This window comes from Setaria italica, chromosome IV, assembly GCF_000263155.2.
Source record: "Setaria italica strain Yugu1 chromosome IV, Setaria_italica_v2.0, whole genome shotgun sequence".
Lineage (NCBI taxonomy): Eukaryota > Viridiplantae > Streptophyta > Magnoliopsida > Poales > Poaceae > Setaria > Setaria italica.
Genome location: NC_028453.1, coordinates 19,594,585 through 19,612,205, shown reverse-complemented (window position 1 = coordinate 19,612,205; position 17,621 = coordinate 19,594,585). Strand labels below are relative to the sequence as shown.

The following is a 17,621-nucleotide window of genomic DNA, read 5'->3' as shown; positions in this document are numbered from 1 at the left end:
AACATTTTTTTGGTGTAACCAGTGGCATTGGTGGGTATACCCACCAACTCCACGAGGAGGTTCAAAAGAGAGGTTTCTGGAGCAGCAAAAGAGGTGCTCCAAAACTCCACCTCCATTTGCACTACAGCTCCATGGAGTTACCAACTCCATGAAGTTTTGGAGTTGGGGTGTTTGGCTGAATTTTTTGATGGAGTTGCTGGAGTTTAGGAGTGGAGCCGTGCCAAATGGGACCTTAGTCATATTTGATGCTAGTGACTGCTGTAGGGCCACACACATGCACATATATCAAATTGAGCATAACGACTCGTTTTTTTTGACAAATTTTAAACCGTACAATGATATGTTTTTTTTGAGACAGAGAGAGTATTGGGGATCGTCAAATTCATTCCACCGTGCGACAATCGACCGTGTCGTTCATATATAGATTTTTATTAAAGGTTGAGTGGTTTCTTTATTAAGAAAACAATTCGAGTGCATCGCTAGTAGCCAACTCCTTAATAGGCGGCGCAGTGCACGTGCTGGATTTCAGGGGTACCGTCATCAGACACTGAAAAGTGGATCAAGCCAGAGTTGTGTCTTTTCTTTTCTTTGTTAATGCTGCCATTTGTAATGGCAAAACTTTTTTTTCTTTTTCTGCGAAAAAGAAATGCTAGGACGACTTTGTGCAATCGTGTGTCCAGGTGCTATCTTTTCTTTCTTATATACTCCACCCATGATGAAATACACAGTACTTGTACACACAAGCAGATTGATTTTATGGGGTCCATACTCTATTAATAAATCATTTTAGGATTTTTTTTAATTCTCTCGTAGTGTAGTGTTACCATTAGCCAGTTTGCGGCTCCCTGCAGGCTTCCAGCCCGTGCCGAGCAGGAGCAGCTGCGCAGTCCACCGCACACGTCCCCTTCGCGGCACGTGTGCTTCCATGCGCGCCACGCGACTGCTTGGGGTAGGGTCCACATGGCAGAAACGTCATGTTGGCGGCCCACGTGGACGCGTCCTGTTCGTCCGCGGGATCCCAGCCGGGCCCGGCGCTGCCTGCGGTTGGATCTCGTGACGCTTTTGCTTTCCCTAGAGCAAGCAACTAGCCGTAGATTTTTTCTTTTCCGCCTTCTTGGGATGGATGGAGCAGTATCCATGACCCAGCTTTCTTCTTTGAAATCCTCCTCTACGCAGAACCCGTTCCAAGCACACGGGTTTTGAACCATGAACCAGTTAACCTCTTTAGACTCCGGGGGTATTTAGTACCTATCGTATCGAATGTTTGATACTAATTAGGAGTATTAAATATAGTTTAATTATAAAACTAATTGCACAGATGGAGTCTAATTCGCGAGACGAATCTATTAAGCTTAATTAGTCCATGATTTGACAATGTGGTGCTACAGTAACCATTTGCTAATGATGGATTAATTAGGCTTAATAGATTCCTCTCGCGAATTAGTATAGGAGTTCTGCAGTTAGTTTTATAATTAGCTCATGTTTAGTCCTCCTAATTAGCATCTGATGTGACCCTCCTAAAATTTAGTATCTCATATCTAAACACCCCCTCACTTGTACAAGGAGGCGGGGGCAGGTTGAGTTGGCTAGTTAGCTTGTTTTAGTCAATCCATAAATAGGACTAGACTAGATAGAAGGTGTGGCCGAGGGGTCTCCTTTTGATCGATGAGAACCTCTAATTAATCTGTATAAATGTTAAAGTTGTTTCTTTGATTTTGTTGTAGAATACTTTGTTTGGAACTAGGTTATGTTCCCATATAACACCAAAATTTTTGTACCAATTCAAGACGAAGTCTATGGCAAGTGGATTTACAAGCGATATTTATAGATAATTGACAGAAAAAGCGTGTGGTACATTTTCAGCTATCCCTCTTTGAAAAGGTCACTGTTGCTGGATTGATATTAGCATTTTATTTTTTCCCGATCGATATTGGCACTACATTGGGAATGGTGGAAATAGGAAAGGAAAAGTATTTTCATAAAAAAGGAAGGGAGAGAGGTACGCAAAATTGGTATTTTTCTGATAAAGAAAAAAAAACGTGTGGTACATTTTCAGCTATCCCTCTTTGAAAAGGTCACTGTTGCCACTTTTTTATGGATTGATATTAGCATTTTATTTTTTTCCCGATCGCACTACCTTGGGAAGGGTGGAAATAGGAAAGGAAAAGTATTTTCATAAAAAAGGAAGGGAGAGAGGTACGCAAAATTGGTATTTTTTTTGATAAAGAAAAAAACGTGTGGTACATTTGCAGCTATCCCTCTTTGAAAAGGTCACTGTTGCCACCTTTTTCTGGATTGATATTAGTATTTTATTTTTTCCCGATAGATATTGGTACTACCTTGGAACTGGTGGAAATAGGAAGGGAGAAGGATTTTCATAAAAAAGGAAGGGAGAGAGGTACGCAAAATTGGTATTTGGTTCTCTCTTGCTGCCTCCTCTCCGCGAGAAGATAATTGCGTCCAAGCTGTGAGATTCACACACCCGCCCAAGCGCACTCCTCGGGAACGGGACAGAGGAGAGAGAAGCGAGCACCGCAACGAGACGCGGCGCTGACACCCGCGCCCATTGCTTCTCCCATTCCCTCTCCTCCGCAGCCCCCGCTTCGCCTCCCACCTCCACCTCCTCCCCACATCCTCCTCCCATCACCACCAGCAGGCTCGCTCTTCCTCTCCTCTCTCCCGGAGCCTCAATCCGGCTAGCATCTGTGCGTGTGCACTGGGTACATGATTATGTTTTTAATTTGATCTGGAAGATCTTAATTCTTGTTCGAGGCTTCGTCCGCTGCATTCCATTCATCCCATCCGCTTCCTTGTGATAATATCTGCTTGATCTTTTTTCTTCTCTTTTTGTTTCTTTCTAGTTTCTGCAGGAAGCGGGTGAGGAAGGCGAGCAAGCAGCGGTTGAGATTCGTCTGAGCGTGAAAGAACGAAGCGAGGGAGACGTTGAGATTCGTGCGATGAGCGGATTCTCTGCCGCGGCCTCCGCAGCGGCGGCGGAGCGGTGCGCGCTCGCGATCCGCGCGCGGCCCGCTGCCTCCTCGCCAGCGACGAGGCAGCAGGCGTCCATCCGCCGCAGCGCGGGCCCGCGCCGCCCCGCCACGCTCGCCGCATCCTGCCGCGGCCCCGTCGCGCCCCGCGCCGTCGCCACGCCCGCCGACCGCGCATCCCCTGACGTAAGGACCTCTCGCTTTCGCTAATGCGCTCTCCCTGTCTGACGATTCGCGTCCCTCAGTTTCCGTCGCTATTATTGCAGCTTGTCGGAAAGTTCACGCTGGATTCCAACTCCGAGCTCCAGGTGCGACCGCAGGATTCATGTTCATTCATCATTTGCTACGAATTTGTCCTTTGCATGACACGATTGCTACATTGTGTGGGAACAGGTTGCAGTGAACCCTGCGTCACAGGGCTCAGTGACGGAGATCGACCTGGAGGTGACCAACACCAGTGGCTCCCTGATTCTGCATTGGGGCGCTCTCTGCCCGGACAGGAGGTGAGATAGGACCTGCTTCTCTTGCCACTTTTGATGAGACAATCCGTGTCACTTATACTTATGTCACTTGCAATGCATGTTTTTTTTTATTGAGGTTGTTGTAATTGAATTACTTGGTTGCAGAGATTGGCTCCTTCCATCCAGGCGACCTGATGGAACAGCAATGTACAAGAACAGGGCCCTTAGGACACCTTTTGTAAAGGTCAGTCATGCATTAAGGATTTTTGTGTTACAGCGGACCAGTATGCTTATATAGTAATGTCTGTAACTGTGCAGTCAGGTGATAACTCCACTCTGAGAATTGAGGTAGATGATCCTGCAGTGCAAGCTATTGAGTTCCTCATCTTTGATGAGACACAGAACAAATGGTAACACTGCTGTTTTGCTTATGGTGTAGCACTGTTGGTTTATCTGAATGCTTGGTATCAACTATTTAGAACTCTACATTGGGCAGGTTTAAAAATAATGGCCAGAATTTTCAAATTCGCCTCCAGTTGAGCCGCCATGATGGTAATGGTGCATCTGGTGCCTCCTCTTCTGCTACTTCTACCTTGGTGCCAGAGGATCTTGTGCAGATCCAAGCTTACCTTCGATGGGAAAGAAAGGGAAAGCAGTCGTACACACCAGAGCAAGAAAAGGCAAGCTTTTAGTACTGTTTTTTCCTTCTTCCATCTGGAAGGAACTCAATGTACTAAGTTAGTTGATTAAAATTTAAAAATAAGAGGTATTGCATTTTCCTACAGGAGGAGTATGAAGCTGCACGAGCCGAGTTAATAGAAGAATTAAATAGAGGTGTTTCTTTAGAGAAGCTTCGAGCTAAATTGACAAAAGCACCTGACGCGCCTGAGTCAGATGAAAGTGATTCTCCTGCATCTCAAATTACTGTTGATAAAATTCCAGAGGACCTTGTACAAGTCCAGGCTTATATAAGATGGGAGAAAGCGGGCAAGCCAAATTATCCTCCTGAGAAGCAACTGGTAATGCATTGACTCAACTGTCTAAAATAGCTTGTTGGCTTAACACTTTATGGAGGTTCTTATTTCATAATTTGCCAGGTCGAGTTTGAGGAAGCAAGGAAGGAACTGCAGGCTGAGGTGGACAAGGGAATCTCGATTGATCAGTTGAGAAAGAAAATTTTGAAAGGAAACATTGAGAGTAAAGTTTCCAAGCAGCTGAAGAACAAGAAGTACTTCTCTGTAGAAAGGATTCAGCGCAAAAAGAGAGATATCATGCAAATTCTTAGTAAATATAAACATACTGTTATAGAAGAGCAAGCAGAAGTTGCACCGAAACAACCAACTGTTCTTGATCTCTTCACCAAGTCATTACAGGAAAATGGTGGCTGTGAAGTTCTAAGCAGAAAGCTTTTCAAGTTCAGCGGTAAAGAGATACTGGTTAGGACCCTTGGCAGATGTTCCTTATATCTCCAGACCTTGCTTCCACCTCTGGCTAATTAAGCTTCTCTCTTGTTAAGGCAATTTCCACCAAGGTTCTAAACAAAACAAAAGTTCACTTGGCAACAAACCATACAGAGCCACTTATTCTTCACTGGTCATTGGCGAAAAAGCCCGGAGAGTGGAAGGTAAAATTTCCAAATTGTTTCCATTTTTAAAAGCAACAAACTCAGCAGCTGTATTAAACACTGTTGTAACTACCAATGCGTTGTTATTTAACTGTGCAGGCACCTCCTTCAAACATATTGCCATCTGGTTCAAAATTGCTAGAAATGGCATGTGAAACTGAATTTACTAAATCTGAATTGGATGGTTTGCATTACCAGGTGGAAATAACATCATCAGCCTGTTAGTTTCCTTTTTTTTATACTAACCTTCCTGCCATCTCAAGGCTCCTAATGTCCAGGTTGTTGAGATAGAGCTTGATGATGGGGGATACAAAGGGATGCCGTTTGTTCTTCGGTCCGGTGAAACATGGATAAAAAATAATGGCTCTGATTTTTACCTTGATTTCAGCACCCGTGATACGAGAAATATTAAGGCAATTGTTTGTGTCCACTTTACCTTTCAAACTTTGAACCATTCCCCTCTGTTTTGACTGTGGTATAAGTCTCTTACTTGTAATTCTTCAATCTGTTCTTAATTAAAGGACACTGGTGATGCTGGTAAAGGCACTGCTAAGGCGTTGCTGGAAAGAATAGCAGATCTGGAGGACGATGCCCAGCGATCTCTTATGCACAGGTCAGACACTAAATATCCATAATAATATGCATGACTTTTACATGGAAAACTCCTAAACTACTTCTGTTCCTTGACAGATTCAACATTGCAGCAGATCTAGTTGACGAAGCCAGAGATGCTGGACTGTTGGGTATTGTTGGACTTTTTGTTTGGATTAGATTCATGGCTACAAGGCAACTAACATGGAATAAGAACTATAATGTGAAGCCACGGTATATACCTGTTTTGTATTATTTACTTCAGTATTTTTTTTCTGTTCTCTTAAGAAGGTAAATAATCCGAAGTTGTCCGTTTCTTTTGACACGGGAATAATTCGCTGTCCATCCTGATAACAAACAAAACAGAATACAATTCAGTAGTCAGAGAATATGTATTTATATAGATGAAAATATAACTCATGTGCGTATTCTTTGCATCTCATGATGATTAATAACCATGCAGCGAGATAAGCAAAGCACAGGATAGGTTTACAGATGATCTTGAAAATATGTACAAAACGTATCCACAGTACAGAGAGATATTAAGAATGATAATGGCTGCTGTTGGTCGTGGAGGTGAAGGTGATGTTGGTCAACGTATTCGTGATGAGATATTAGTGATACAGGTAAATTAATGGTCCTAGGTGAATATACATTTACTTTTATTCATTGCTTCACTGAATTATACAGTTGGAACTTGGAAGTTCTCATCCGAAAAACTAGATATTGTCAATAATAATAAAGTGCTTTCTACTTTTATAGAGAAATAATGACTGCAAAGGTGGAATGATGGAAGAATGGCACCAGAAATTGCACAACAATACAAGCCCAGATGATGTGGTTATATGCCAGGTATTGGATGTTTTGAATTCTTAATACTGTAAACATTCAAGCTTAGAGGTTTTGATGGTTATGTCTCTCCTTGGGCAGGCATTAATTGATTATATCAATAGTGATTTTGATATAAGTGTTTACTGGGACACCTTGAACAAAAATGGTATAACCAAAGAGCGCCTCTTGAGCTATGATCGTGCAATACATTCAGAACCAAATTTCAGAAGTGAACAGAAGGAAGGTTTACTCCGTGACCTGGGAAATTACATGAGAAGCCTCAAGGTATGTAAAACAGCTTATATGGATAAAAAGGGTAGGAAAAAGAAGCTGTTAGTCAAGAGATTAGATAAGGATTTGGGGTGTTTGTTCAGTTTATAGATTAGATTTGGTTTCTTAGGAGATTGGTTAATGATACCTTTCCTCTATAAAAGGGGATTTGCTTCTTTAATAAATAAGAAAAAGTCCATATTACTCCCCTCAAGTATAGCAAAGTCCGGATAGCTGTTTGCCAAGAGGGGAGCATCATTGGCAACCTCCTCATCGAGGGAGGTGTCTGAGACGTTGGACGACGGTTGCCCAGCCCCAGCCTTTGTACGTCGCCCATGGCTTCGGCGCCGTCGTCGCTGTCTAGGTGCACTAATGCAGCTCCGGCCTCTTGGAGGGTCTCCATGGAACTCACAGGAATAGAAGTTGCCACCGCCAAGGACCTCACCAGCCGCCAGACCTTCCTGTGAACCACGGATGAATCCGGGTGCGGAGCCGAAAGTCGCCGCTGGCAGTCATAAGAACAGTGGCCGATTGCTCGGCAGTGGAAGCACCTTGGCGCCGAGCGGCATCCAACAGCTTGGTGCTCCGGCAAGAAGCAGTTGAAACACCTGCCTCGGAGGTCCGAAGGGACCGTTCAATGAGGCAGGTGAGTGACGCAGCCACGCGCGGCGAGAACATCGGCTCTCGGCCGTCCACCACCCTTCTGTGTCAGGTCCACGACGAGCGCCACTTGATGGAGCCTCACGACGTGAAGCGGGGGCGCCTCCAGCGACCGGGTCCTCACGACGCGAAGCGGGGGCGCCTCCAGCGACGGGGCCTGTGCGACACGAGGCGAGGTATTCTCCAGTGATGAGGCCGGCGAGGTCACCTGAGAAACGAAGTCCCCAGTGCGCCGTTGAACCGCCGCCAGAGAAGAGCCCTTGAGAAGAGCTTCCTTGAAAGATAAGAGGGAAACACCGGATTCCACAGAGGAAGGCGAACCATCCAGCCACCGCTGGGCCTTGGATCGTCCAGTAGTTGCCCCAAACGTGACTGCCGGACGACGAGTAGGAGGAGAGCTTCCTGATGCCGGGGAAGGAAGAGCTGGCCTAGGGAAGGGCACAGCCGGAGTGGTGGCCGCCGTGCCCGGAGTAGGCGACGACATGGAGCTGGTGGTAGGGGAGGCGTCGGGAAGGAGAGCGGGAGAGGGGGAGAGAACCTGAGCCATCCTCAGATTGTCCATTTCAATCCTATGCCATCTCTCCCATATAGTCATGTTAAAACCATTGTTCATTTTATGGAAACATTATCCAGACCTGGTCATACCCACTGACCGGGGTTCAAACCCCAGAATTGCACCCAAAAAAAATATCCCCTCGCTGTTCTCGCTTGCTTGTGGTGCAGTGCGTCGCCAACACAGGTAATGGTGTGCTGTGCCGGCTTGGGTAACGGTGTACGCCAATCCAAGTTCGGTTTGGCCCTATATGGGCATGGGCCAGGGTTCGGGGGATTTTCTCGACTAGGGTCATACGGTCCCTTCTTAATGCAATGCCTTGAGTCGGATCTTCCCCCACCGGTCGAGTTTTTTTTTTGGTAGTAATTTGGACTTTTTCCTAAATAAATCAAGCAGAATTAAACCCAACCCTTCTTCCTCTTCTGTTCCTACCTAGATGAGATCCAGGTCCATGTCCTCTGGTCAACCACACCTACGTCCCAAGATCTAATTCACCCCAAAGACACTCAAGCTAGCTCGTGAAAGTATATCATTCCATTCCACTAATCTTGAAAATATCCTGATGAATAAAATCAACATCATATGCATTCACATTGTACCTGTTTTGGTGCCAAAAAAGAAGGTATCCAATTTATCATCTTCTTTCGAAAGGGCATTTTCTCATCTTTTCTGCGTGAATATCTTCCCATAACGTAATCTTTGACTGAATGCTATTCTGATTTGCTCATTCTGTTAGGCTGTGCATTCCGGTGCTGATCTTGAGTCTGCTATAGCAACTTGTATGGGATACAAATCAGAGGTATCATTTTTAATCTTATTCATTCTGCTAGAATGCTTTAGATACCTGTACTCATATCTAATGAACTAGTTTTTTGGGTACAGGGTGAAGGTTTCATGGTTGGTGTTCAGATCAATCCAGTGAAGGGTTTGCCATCTGGATTTCCTGTAAAAGATCCCTCACCTTCTTTTCTCAACACATGTACTTTCTTAGTTTCTTACATTTGTGGCATTTACTGCTTGTGTAGGAATTGCTCGAATTTGTGCTTGACCATGTTGAGGATAAATCACCGGAACCACTTCTTGAGGTCAGTGATATTGAATACAAGTTCATATTTATAATAAAAATAAAGAGCAGATGATAGGATTCGTTCTCTCAGTTAAAATAATTAGATCTCCCGTGACTGATTCAATACTTTAATCCACCATTTTTTTGTGATTTCTGTGTGAATCACTAGTTGCTAACAAAATGCTAACTTGTAGGGGTTGCTGGAAGCTCGAGTTGAACTGCACCCTTTGCTTCTTGATTCGCCTGAACGCATGAAAGATCTTATATTTTTGGACATTGCTCTTGATTCTACCTTCAGAACAGCAATTGAAAGGTCATATGAGAGACTCAATGATGCAGCCCCTGAGGTTAGTCACGTAATTACTGCCTCAATGATGTGTGTTTTCCCATATATTATGTTACTTTTTAGCTCATCCAAATTTGTTACCTCATGTTGCCCTTTTTTAATCCAGAAAATCATGTACTTCATCAGTCTTGTCCTTGAAAATCTTGCCTTATCAATTGACGACAATGAAGACATCCTGTACTGCTTAAAGGTACACTTTAACTGTTTGAGTGACATGGATACAGAAATGCTCTTTATATAACTGAAACGCTTTATAGAATGTCACCGGAATCTCTGTTTGAACTTATTTTTTTATTTCTCTTTTAAGGGGTTGTTTGGATACCCTGGACTAAACTTTAGTCCCTGTCATATCGGATGTTTGCACACTAATTAGGAGTATTAAATATAGTCTAATGATAAAACTAATTGCATGAATGAGGGCTAATTCGTGAGACGAATCTATGAAGCCTAATTAGTCCATGATTAGCCCATGTGATGCTACAGTAAACATGTTCTAATTATGGATTAATTATGCTTAATAGATTCGTCTTGCGAATTATCCCTCATTTATGCGATTATTTTTATAATTAGTTCACATTTAGTCTTTCTAATTGGTATCCAAACATCCGATGTGTCCCAAACTAAAAATTAGTCCATGGATCCAAAGACCCCCTAACAATGGTGATGCTGTCTAAATGTTTTTTTTCTGGAAGGGATGGAACCAAGCCTTGGAAATGGCTAAGCAAAACGACGACCAATGGGCTCTCTACGCTAAAGCGTTTCTTGACAGAATAAGACTTGCCCTTGCGAGCAAGGGAGAACAATACCATAATATAATGCAGCCCTCGGCTGAGTATCTTGGCTCATTACTCAGCGTAGACCAATGGGCAGTGAGTATTTTATAGAATTCAAATATAATTCTATCAAGAAATTATTACTAAATACAATTTCGGCAGGTCAATATCTTCACAGAAGAAATTATACGTGGTGGATCAGCAGCCACTCTGTCCGCTCTTCTGAACCGATTTGATCCTGTTCTAAGGAATGTTGCCCAGCTTGGAAGGTAAAATGTAAAATTTATGACTTCAGTTGAACTTCTCTTGCACTACCTTCCCTGTACATGAGCGCATTATTCTAGAAGTGGTACTAGCGATCTTCTCCACACTTTTATATGAATTGCAGAAATTAAATCTAGTAATATATTCTTTTACTCTGCACCTGACATCAGTCTCCTGCTAACAGTTGGCAGGTTATAAGCCCAATTGAAGTATCAGGTTATGTAGTTGTGGTTGATGAGTTACTTGCTGTCCAGAACAAATCTTATGATAAACCAACCATCCTTGTGGCAAAGAGTGTCAAGGGAGAGGAAGAAATACCAGATGGAGTTGTAGGTGTGATTACACCTGATATGCCGGATGTTCTGTCCCATGTGTCAGTCCGAGCAAGGAATAGCAAGGTTTTTTCTCTTCACAATATACTGCATGATTTCAAGGAATTTTTTTCCCCTGTTGAGTTGTTGACATACCAACCTTTTCCCATTGAAGGTACTGTTTGCGACCTGTTTTGACCATAGCACCCTGTCTGAACTTGAAGGATATGATCAGAAACTGCTTTCTTTCAAACCTACTTCTGCGGATATCACCTATAGGTACTTAAGCTACTTTTTGAACTTCATGGCTGATGAAGCTAGGTTACAAAAGGCTAAATAACTATTTTTTTTAATGTTCTCTTCCATCAGATTAGTTCATTCATTTGGTAGCTTAGATCTGTATTAGTATTTTGTATGACACCTTTTGTTTGTTCCCCCCTCAAATGTGTAGGAGAGCTCGCATTATGCATTAAGGCCTCCTCCAATGGTGCCAAGTCAGTTAGCTCATAGGTATACCACATCAGATTTTTACCCATGTGGAAGAGAGAGAAAGAAGAGCTATCTCTTGTTCAAGAGATGGTCTCATATACACATCCATAAATTATGTGGGGCTGACCCGTGGGACTATGTAGACATAAGATCTAGTGATTGACTCTAATTGTTGGAAGATTTATCCTTACACTATATCTTAGGCGTATGATCTAATATCTTACTCTAACCATTGAAGGAGGCCTAAGTAAGGAAGTTTAAAAAGCACTGCACAAACGCAAGCCCACAAAAACAACACTCAGATACCATGTGCACACAATGGTAACACTTATGCTAACCAGGTTCAGAGAAACAGTACCCCAAACATGCTTGCGCCACACACTTGCAACATCTCCACTAACCAGGTTCAAGGATTACAATCCATGGCACTGAATAAAAGGAAAGATGACAACCAAAGCACAATTTTGGTGTTGTTAGCAACGACAAACAAGATTTGATTACAAGGTTAATATAATCGTCTGCTGTGTAATGACAATTGTCTAAATACCTGCCTAACTATCACTATGTGGTCATGCTTTATACTTTGCACACTCTTTTGGCACACCATCAACTTGGCCATCATCTGGGTGGTCCCAGAAGCCAACTCTCCAATATTTCACAGCCAACCTAGAATAATATGTCAGATGCTCACAACTCATATCTTCCACTCAATAGGGAGACGGCGGAGAGTGAACTTCAGCAATCAAGTTCTCCAAATGTAGAAGGTGGCCATGCACCATCTGTTTCATTAGTCAAGAAGAAGTTTCTTGGAAAATATGCAATATCAGCTGAAGAATTCTCTGATGAAATGGTAAGTAATATAAACTTATGCATTAGGAAACTTTTCATTCTTAAGGAAGAGTTGATGAAACGAATTGATACACTGGTTTCCTTTTCTTTTAGCCTTGTGTTGCTAACACTCACATTTCTGTTTTCAGGTTGGGGCTAAGTCTCGGAATATAGCATACCTCAAAGGAAAAGTACCTTCATGGGTTGGTGTCCCTACGTCAGTTGCGATACCATTTGGCACTTTTGACAAGGTTTTGTCAGATGGGCTTAATAAGGTTGGTTGGTGGTTTTCTTTACGTAATATACATAAATATTAGCATTATATGGTTGTTGGATTAGTCAGTTTCTTCTACATGTTTGAAATACACTACTAGTAAGATAGCATCGTGCATTTTAATGTCCACTAATCGTCTAATGTATAAAACGCCATTTTGGCATTCAGATCACCTTTTTTTTTCGCGAGCCTGCTTTGTACGTAGCAACTTCAGTAGTTTTTGTTCATATCTACATATTCTCATTCTACCATGAACTGATTTTGCGAAATTACATCTACTCTTGAAGTAACAATCTGCCTAATATTATTATCTTTGATGGTAAAAAACTCCCATTCGTATGTGAAGGTATCTTTTAGACAGGAGATGGAATTGACTATTATCAAAGAAAATGATAACAAGAAGATTCTTATGGATTGATTGAGCAGTTTCAACTAGTCCCCCTTTTTTTTCCCTTTTGGATCTGTGATCCTTATACTGTTTTTCTTTGTTTCCCCCCTTTTTTTCTTCTCATTATACAGTTCCTGTGTATACTTTTTGTACAGTTTCCTTATAATTGAAACAGAACAGTAGGGGACCCTCCCCTCCTGTTTCATAAAAAAATGTTCTTTTTTTATGGCAGGAAGTAGCACAAAACATAGAGAAACTTAAGAGCAGACTTGCTCAAGAAGATTTTAGTGCTCTAGGCGAAATAAGAAAAGCTGTTCTTAACCTTGCTGCTCCTATGCAATTGGTAAGATATATCTATCTGCTTATAGTTGTTGCAATTAAGCCTTCGTTATGACATTAATCTTTTTATATTTCATGTATGTCTTATTTTATTTCTGTCTCAGGTTAAGGAGCTGAAGGAGAAGATGCTAGGCTCTGGAATGCCTTGGCCTGGAGATGAAGGCGATCAACGTTGGGAACAAGCATGGATGGCTATTAAAAAGGTATCCTGATCTACAATTAATACTAGTAATTGATCCATACTTCATATCCTTCTAGGTCATTTGCTTTGAAGTTTCAGAAACACCAGAGCCTTTAATTTTAAGTTGGACCTCTTTGCCTTTATTCATGGGGTCATTTGATCCCACAGATCGTAGATAGATCTGTTAGAGATGATTTCTACATGCATGGTAAAAGGTGAACGTAAGAAAATCCTTTTTCATATATGGTCATTGGATATCTCAATTTCCTTTTAGGTCTGGGCTTCGAAATGGAACGAAAGAGCATATTTTAGCACACGCAAGGTGAAGCTCGATCATGAGTACCTGTCAATGGCTGTTCTTGTGCAAGAAATTGTGAATGCAGATTATGCCTTTGTCATTCATACTACGAACCCATCGTCTGGAGATTCTTCTGAGATTTATGCTGAAGTGGTGAAAGGGCTCGGAGAGACCCTTGTGGGAGCCTATCCTGGTCGTGCCATGAGCTTTGTTTGCAAAAAAGATGAGCTCGACTCTCCAAAGGTGAGCATCTCTGTATAGTTCTTATTATGTAGTCTTAGGGCTGTTTGGTAGAGCTCCATCTGATTCTTATTCTCTATGGAAACTGATTCTCTTAGAGAAGTGATTCTCTTTAATTCTCTATCATAAACTCTTAAATTCAGGATAGAGAATCACTTCACAGGGAACTGATTCTCTTAGAGAAGTGATTCTCTTTAATTCTCTAGCATAAACTCTTAAATTCAGGATAGAGAATCACTTCACAAAATCAGGAGAAGCTACTTTTTTCAACTCCCAGCCTCTTAGTTCATTTCATATAATCACTCTGAAAAACTATTTGGCATAGCTTCTGCTGGATTTAGCAGAGAATCAGCTCTGGGAGCTCTGCCAAATGCACCCTTATGCTACACGAATACCATGCAAGCCGGCTTCAATTGGATTTGAAATAACATGAACAATTCTGTATAAAAGTTGATGAATTTAATATATTGGGTTCTGTATGCCCCTTTAAAATTTCAACTGAAACTCAAAGTGTATTGCAAAAAAAACCTTTTTTTAGTGAATATTAACAGTATCCTCTTCCTTCCCTCCTCTTTGATTTATCATTTATCAAAATTTCCTCATTTTTTACTCATAATAAAATAGACTGGATTTGAATATATTTTATACATAGGTAGAGTAAATTGATAAATTAGATGTAGACTTTTTTTATGATGGAATTTCTCATGTTCAGTAGGCAGTAGGCACCCGAACCAAGCTTGATTGCACAATTGCTACTAAGGTTGTAGTTTACCTGGTTTGTTGGTGCGCCAGAGCTAATATGTTGTCCATTTGTAGTTACTTGGTTACCCAAGCAAGCCAATTGGTCTCTTCATAAGGCGGTCAATCATCTTTCGTTCTGACTCCAACGGCGAGGATCTGGAAGGTTATGCTGGAGCAGGATTATATGATAGGTAAGGAATACCCGTTTTTGAATATAGGTAAAGGTTCTTAAGGTTTGAAATTACTGATCAATTGTTTGTTTCTTCAGTGTACCGATGGAGGAGGAGGATGAGGTTGTACTTGACTACACAACTGACCCTCTTATTGTAGACCATGGATTCCGAAACTCAATCCTCTCAAGTATTGCACGGGCTGGACATGCCATTGAGGAGCTCTATGGATCCCCTCAGGACGTTGAGGGAGTTGTAAAGGATGGAAAAGTCTATGTGGTCCAAACAAGGCCACAGATGTAGTATGTTATGTATAGCCAGCTCAAATAGACACTGTTGTTGTAGGGTGGGATATGGGTGTTATGACATGTACAACACATGTACACTCTCTTATATATGCATATATATATGCTGAAATAAGCATTTGTCGTCCTGTATAGTTTGTAAAGCTCTTTGTGACCAATAAGTGTACTTCTATAACCGTGTTGACTTGTTGAGCAATATAAATTTACATACACATTTCTGCAAATATCTGCACAAGATGTTGAAAAGTGCTGAAAGTGAGGAAGTTCCTGCAAATATCTGCACAAGATGTTGAAAAGTGCTGAAAGTGAGGAAGTTCCTGCAAATATCTGCTCTATGAAAATGACAGCTATTTGGATATATCTGCAGCAAATATCTGAACAGAGCTATCCAGTTGCCAGGAATACCAAAGACACAGAAGGAACCACCACAATACGAAAATGGTAGGGTTCTTCGGCACCTCTGCTGCTTATGTTCATTGTCATTTGCAGCTCAGAAATGGATCAGTTCACAGTGAACTGATTAGACCAAACCACTACAGACCAAGAAGTGTGATCAGGTGCTGCAGCACAGCGAGGGGAAGGACCAGGGACTACTACTACCAGGTGCTTGGGGTCACAGTTCATTCCACACCTCAGGAGATAAAGGAGGCTTACAGGAAACTTCAGAAGCAACACCATCCTGACATTGCTGGCTACAAGGTGCATCAGTTTCCCTTTGCTTCATTTTACCTTCTGCTTTCGTTCTTTTTTTCCTGCCCAACTTGTTCATTTATTCGCAATTGGGGTACGCAGAAGAAAATAATATCTGTATTGCTATGCTGTGAGCTTTGAATATCAATTTTATTTTATAGCATGCTTTTTAGATCTAACCTTGAAAATTTGGTTCCTGAATGTTCAGAGTCATGACTACACCCTGTTGCTGAACGAAGCGTACAATGTGTTGATGAGGAACCTTTCCAGGCATGTTGATGGCAAGAGTAGAGCCGGCACTGGAAGCGGTTACACTGGGGATGGGTATAGCTCCTGGAATGGACCTGTGAGAAGCCAAGCTCTCTTTGTAGATGAGAACAAGTGCATAGGTATGTACTAGCATCAACATTTCTGTTCATAGAACATGATTACAGACTATAGATAACTCGGTGCATCACAAAAGGATGCAGGGAGTGCGTGCATCATGCTGCCAGGACATTTTCCATGGACGACGTTCTTGGCAGTGCGCATGTGGATATCCAGTTTGGAGACCTGGAGCAGCAGATTCAGGTTGTTTAGTTTGTTTTGTGACCCGGTAGCAAAGACATCACGTAGTGCTTGGCTGATCATATTAATTGATCGATTGAATTATGTTGTGCAAGGGCAGCTGGCTGTGGAGTCCTGCCCCGTGAACTGCATCCACTGGGTTGAGAGCCAGGAGCTGCCGGTGCTGGAGTTCCTGTCCCGTCCGCAGCCAAAGGAAGGCCATGGTATCTTCGGTGGAGGGTGGGAACGGCCTAGGAACGTGTTCGCAGCAGCCAAGAACTTTGCCAAGAGACTCGAAAGGGAGGAACAGGAACTGGAACGGGAGCAATCCTCCAGAAGCCACGGTGGTAAAACGAATCAGTGTTGGTCACTTCAAATGTTCTCGCCAGAAACGTGAAGATCGCGTCTGTTTGAATATGTTGCAGGGCATGCAGATTGCGAAGCTGAAACGGAGGCGCAGGCCGAGGCAAGGCACCGCGCAGGGGAGGAACTCAGATGGAAACCTCTGGTTGATATTTGGAATGGATTCAGAGGCTGGAGGAAAGGCGGAACAGATCGGTGAATTGGTAGTTCGTTGTTGACTACTTGACTTGTGGTTGGTTATTGATCCTAGCTGCAACCAGAAACCATGGCCAACATTTGCAACTACAGAAAAGATTATTAAAAGTATAAATAATGGTAAATGAGTACACGATGTTTCTTGGCATCATCATTTGCATTTATTCCGATGGGATATGTCCTAGGAACACATTCACTCCTACAAACTAAACGTGCATGATGTTTTATAGCCCAAATGCTTGTAAATCTGAAGAGAGCTTAATTTACCAGTTAATTCCAGGCAACTCCAGACAAACGGATTGACTACAGCCACCACAATGAGAAAACACACCTAAGCCTCTGTTTGGCTCAGCTTTTGCAAGAAATACCTATTCACTCCGACCGTAACACCAGTCCGGCCACAAACCACCATCACCATGAGCTTTTGACTGCACCACCTCATCCCCTCCTAGATTCGGCCACCATCACCACCTCCTCATCACCTACCCTTTACAAATATGGCTCGATGATGGGACAGTTTTTGTGCCTACATCCACATGGAGCTCAAGGCGTCGCTAGAGCATGAAGGCATAGATGGTATGGTGCTGGATGGTATTGTGCATGCTATCACAAAGGCCGCAGCTCTTGAGATGCGAGAGCACTGGAATTGTGTCACCATCTGCTACTTTGGGCCCAAGGCCAATGTAATAGCTGATGGGCCTGTGCGTCGGGAATGGGCCTGTGTACCCTGTAATCGCTGGTTGCCTGGCCAGTTAAGGCCTGTGACGCGAACAGGCATGGAAACGAACGAGAAACCTAAACTGAACTATCTCCTTTTTCCTCCGTTCTTCCAGAGGC

The 17,621-nt window shown here is 42.7% G+C and overlaps 2 protein-coding genes across 5 annotated transcripts; both read left to right on the top strand.

Annotated features, from left to right (window-relative positions):
- The first annotated feature begins 2,453 nt into the window (after positions 1 to 2,453).
- LOC101776884 (alpha-glucan water dikinase, chloroplastic) lies at positions 2,454 to 15,214 on the top strand. Of its 3 annotated transcripts, none has more exons than XM_004965346.4 (33): positions 2,454 to 2,705; positions 2,862 to 3,173; positions 3,254 to 3,295; positions 3,381 to 3,490; positions 3,614 to 3,692; positions 3,767 to 3,858; positions 3,945 to 4,128; positions 4,234 to 4,467; positions 4,546 to 4,884; positions 4,965 to 5,072; positions 5,172 to 5,270; positions 5,351 to 5,491; positions 5,594 to 5,685; positions 5,763 to 5,897; positions 6,127 to 6,289; positions 6,426 to 6,515; positions 6,594 to 6,779; positions 8,714 to 8,776; positions 8,860 to 8,922; positions 9,003 to 9,062; positions 9,238 to 9,390; positions 9,496 to 9,579; positions 10,082 to 10,258; positions 10,325 to 10,431; positions 10,611 to 10,824; positions 10,913 to 11,016; positions 11,941 to 12,076; positions 12,204 to 12,329; positions 12,949 to 13,059; positions 13,160 to 13,258; positions 13,511 to 13,777; positions 14,591 to 14,706; positions 14,784 to 15,214. In XM_004965346.4, exons 2-33 carry the CDS (start codon positions 2,958 to 2,960, stop codon positions 14,986 to 14,988), a joined length of 4,395 nt encoding a protein of 1,464 aa, XP_004965403.1. In that variant the 5' UTR covers positions 2,454 to 2,705; positions 2,862 to 2,957; the 3' UTR covers positions 14,989 to 15,214. The 3 variants fall into 3 exon arrangements, with proteins under 3 accessions (XP_004965403.1, XP_022681711.1, XP_022681710.1); XM_022825976.1 differs by having other exon boundaries at positions 2,454 to 2,720; positions 5,351 to 5,485; XM_022825975.1 differs by having other exon boundaries at positions 2,454 to 2,720.
- Positions 15,215 to 15,381: 167 nt separating this feature from the next.
- On the top strand, positions 15,382 to 16,935 carry LOC101776206 (chaperone protein dnaJ C76, chloroplastic). 2 transcript variants are annotated; one of them, XM_004965345.3, is made up of 5 exons: positions 15,382 to 15,689; positions 15,889 to 16,069; positions 16,144 to 16,250; positions 16,348 to 16,570; positions 16,652 to 16,935. In XM_004965345.3, the coding sequence occupies exons 1-5, from the start codon at positions 15,429 to 15,431 to the stop codon at positions 16,786 to 16,788; spliced, it is 909 nt and encodes a 302-aa protein (XP_004965402.1). In that variant the 5' UTR covers positions 15,382 to 15,428; the 3' UTR covers positions 16,789 to 16,935. The 2 variants fall into 2 exon arrangements, with proteins under 2 accessions (XP_004965402.1, XP_004965401.1); XM_004965344.3 differs by having other exon boundaries at positions 15,383 to 15,689; positions 16,348 to 16,573.
- Positions 16,936 to 17,621: the final 686 nt, after the last annotated feature.

Bases quoted from the DNA above. Each gene is read 5' to 3' on its own strand.
- LOC101776884 (XM_004965346.4), top strand. From the start codon at position 2,958: ATGAGCGGATTCTCTGCCGCGGCCTCCGCAGCGGCGGCGGAGCGGTGC. The intron at 4,885-4,964 runs GTTAGGACCCTT...TCTCTTGTTAAG, and splicing joins TCAGCGGTAAAGAGATACTG to GCAATTTCCACCAAGGTTCT. The intron at 10,825-10,912 runs GTTTTTTCTCTT...TTCCCATTGAAG, and splicing joins TCCGAGCAAGGAATAGCAAG to GTACTGTTTGCGACCTGTTT.
- LOC101776206 (XM_004965344.3), top strand. From the start codon at position 15,429: ATGGTAGGGTTCTTCGGCACCTCTGCTGCTTATGTTCATTGTCATTTG. The intron at 16,251-16,347 runs GTTGTTTAGTTT...GTGCAAGGGCAG, and splicing joins ACCTGGAGCAGCAGATTCAG to CTGGCTGTGGAGTCCTGCCC. The intron at 16,574-16,651 runs GTAAAACGAATC...AATATGTTGCAG, and splicing joins ATCCTCCAGAAGCCACGGTG to GGCATGCAGATTGCGAAGCT.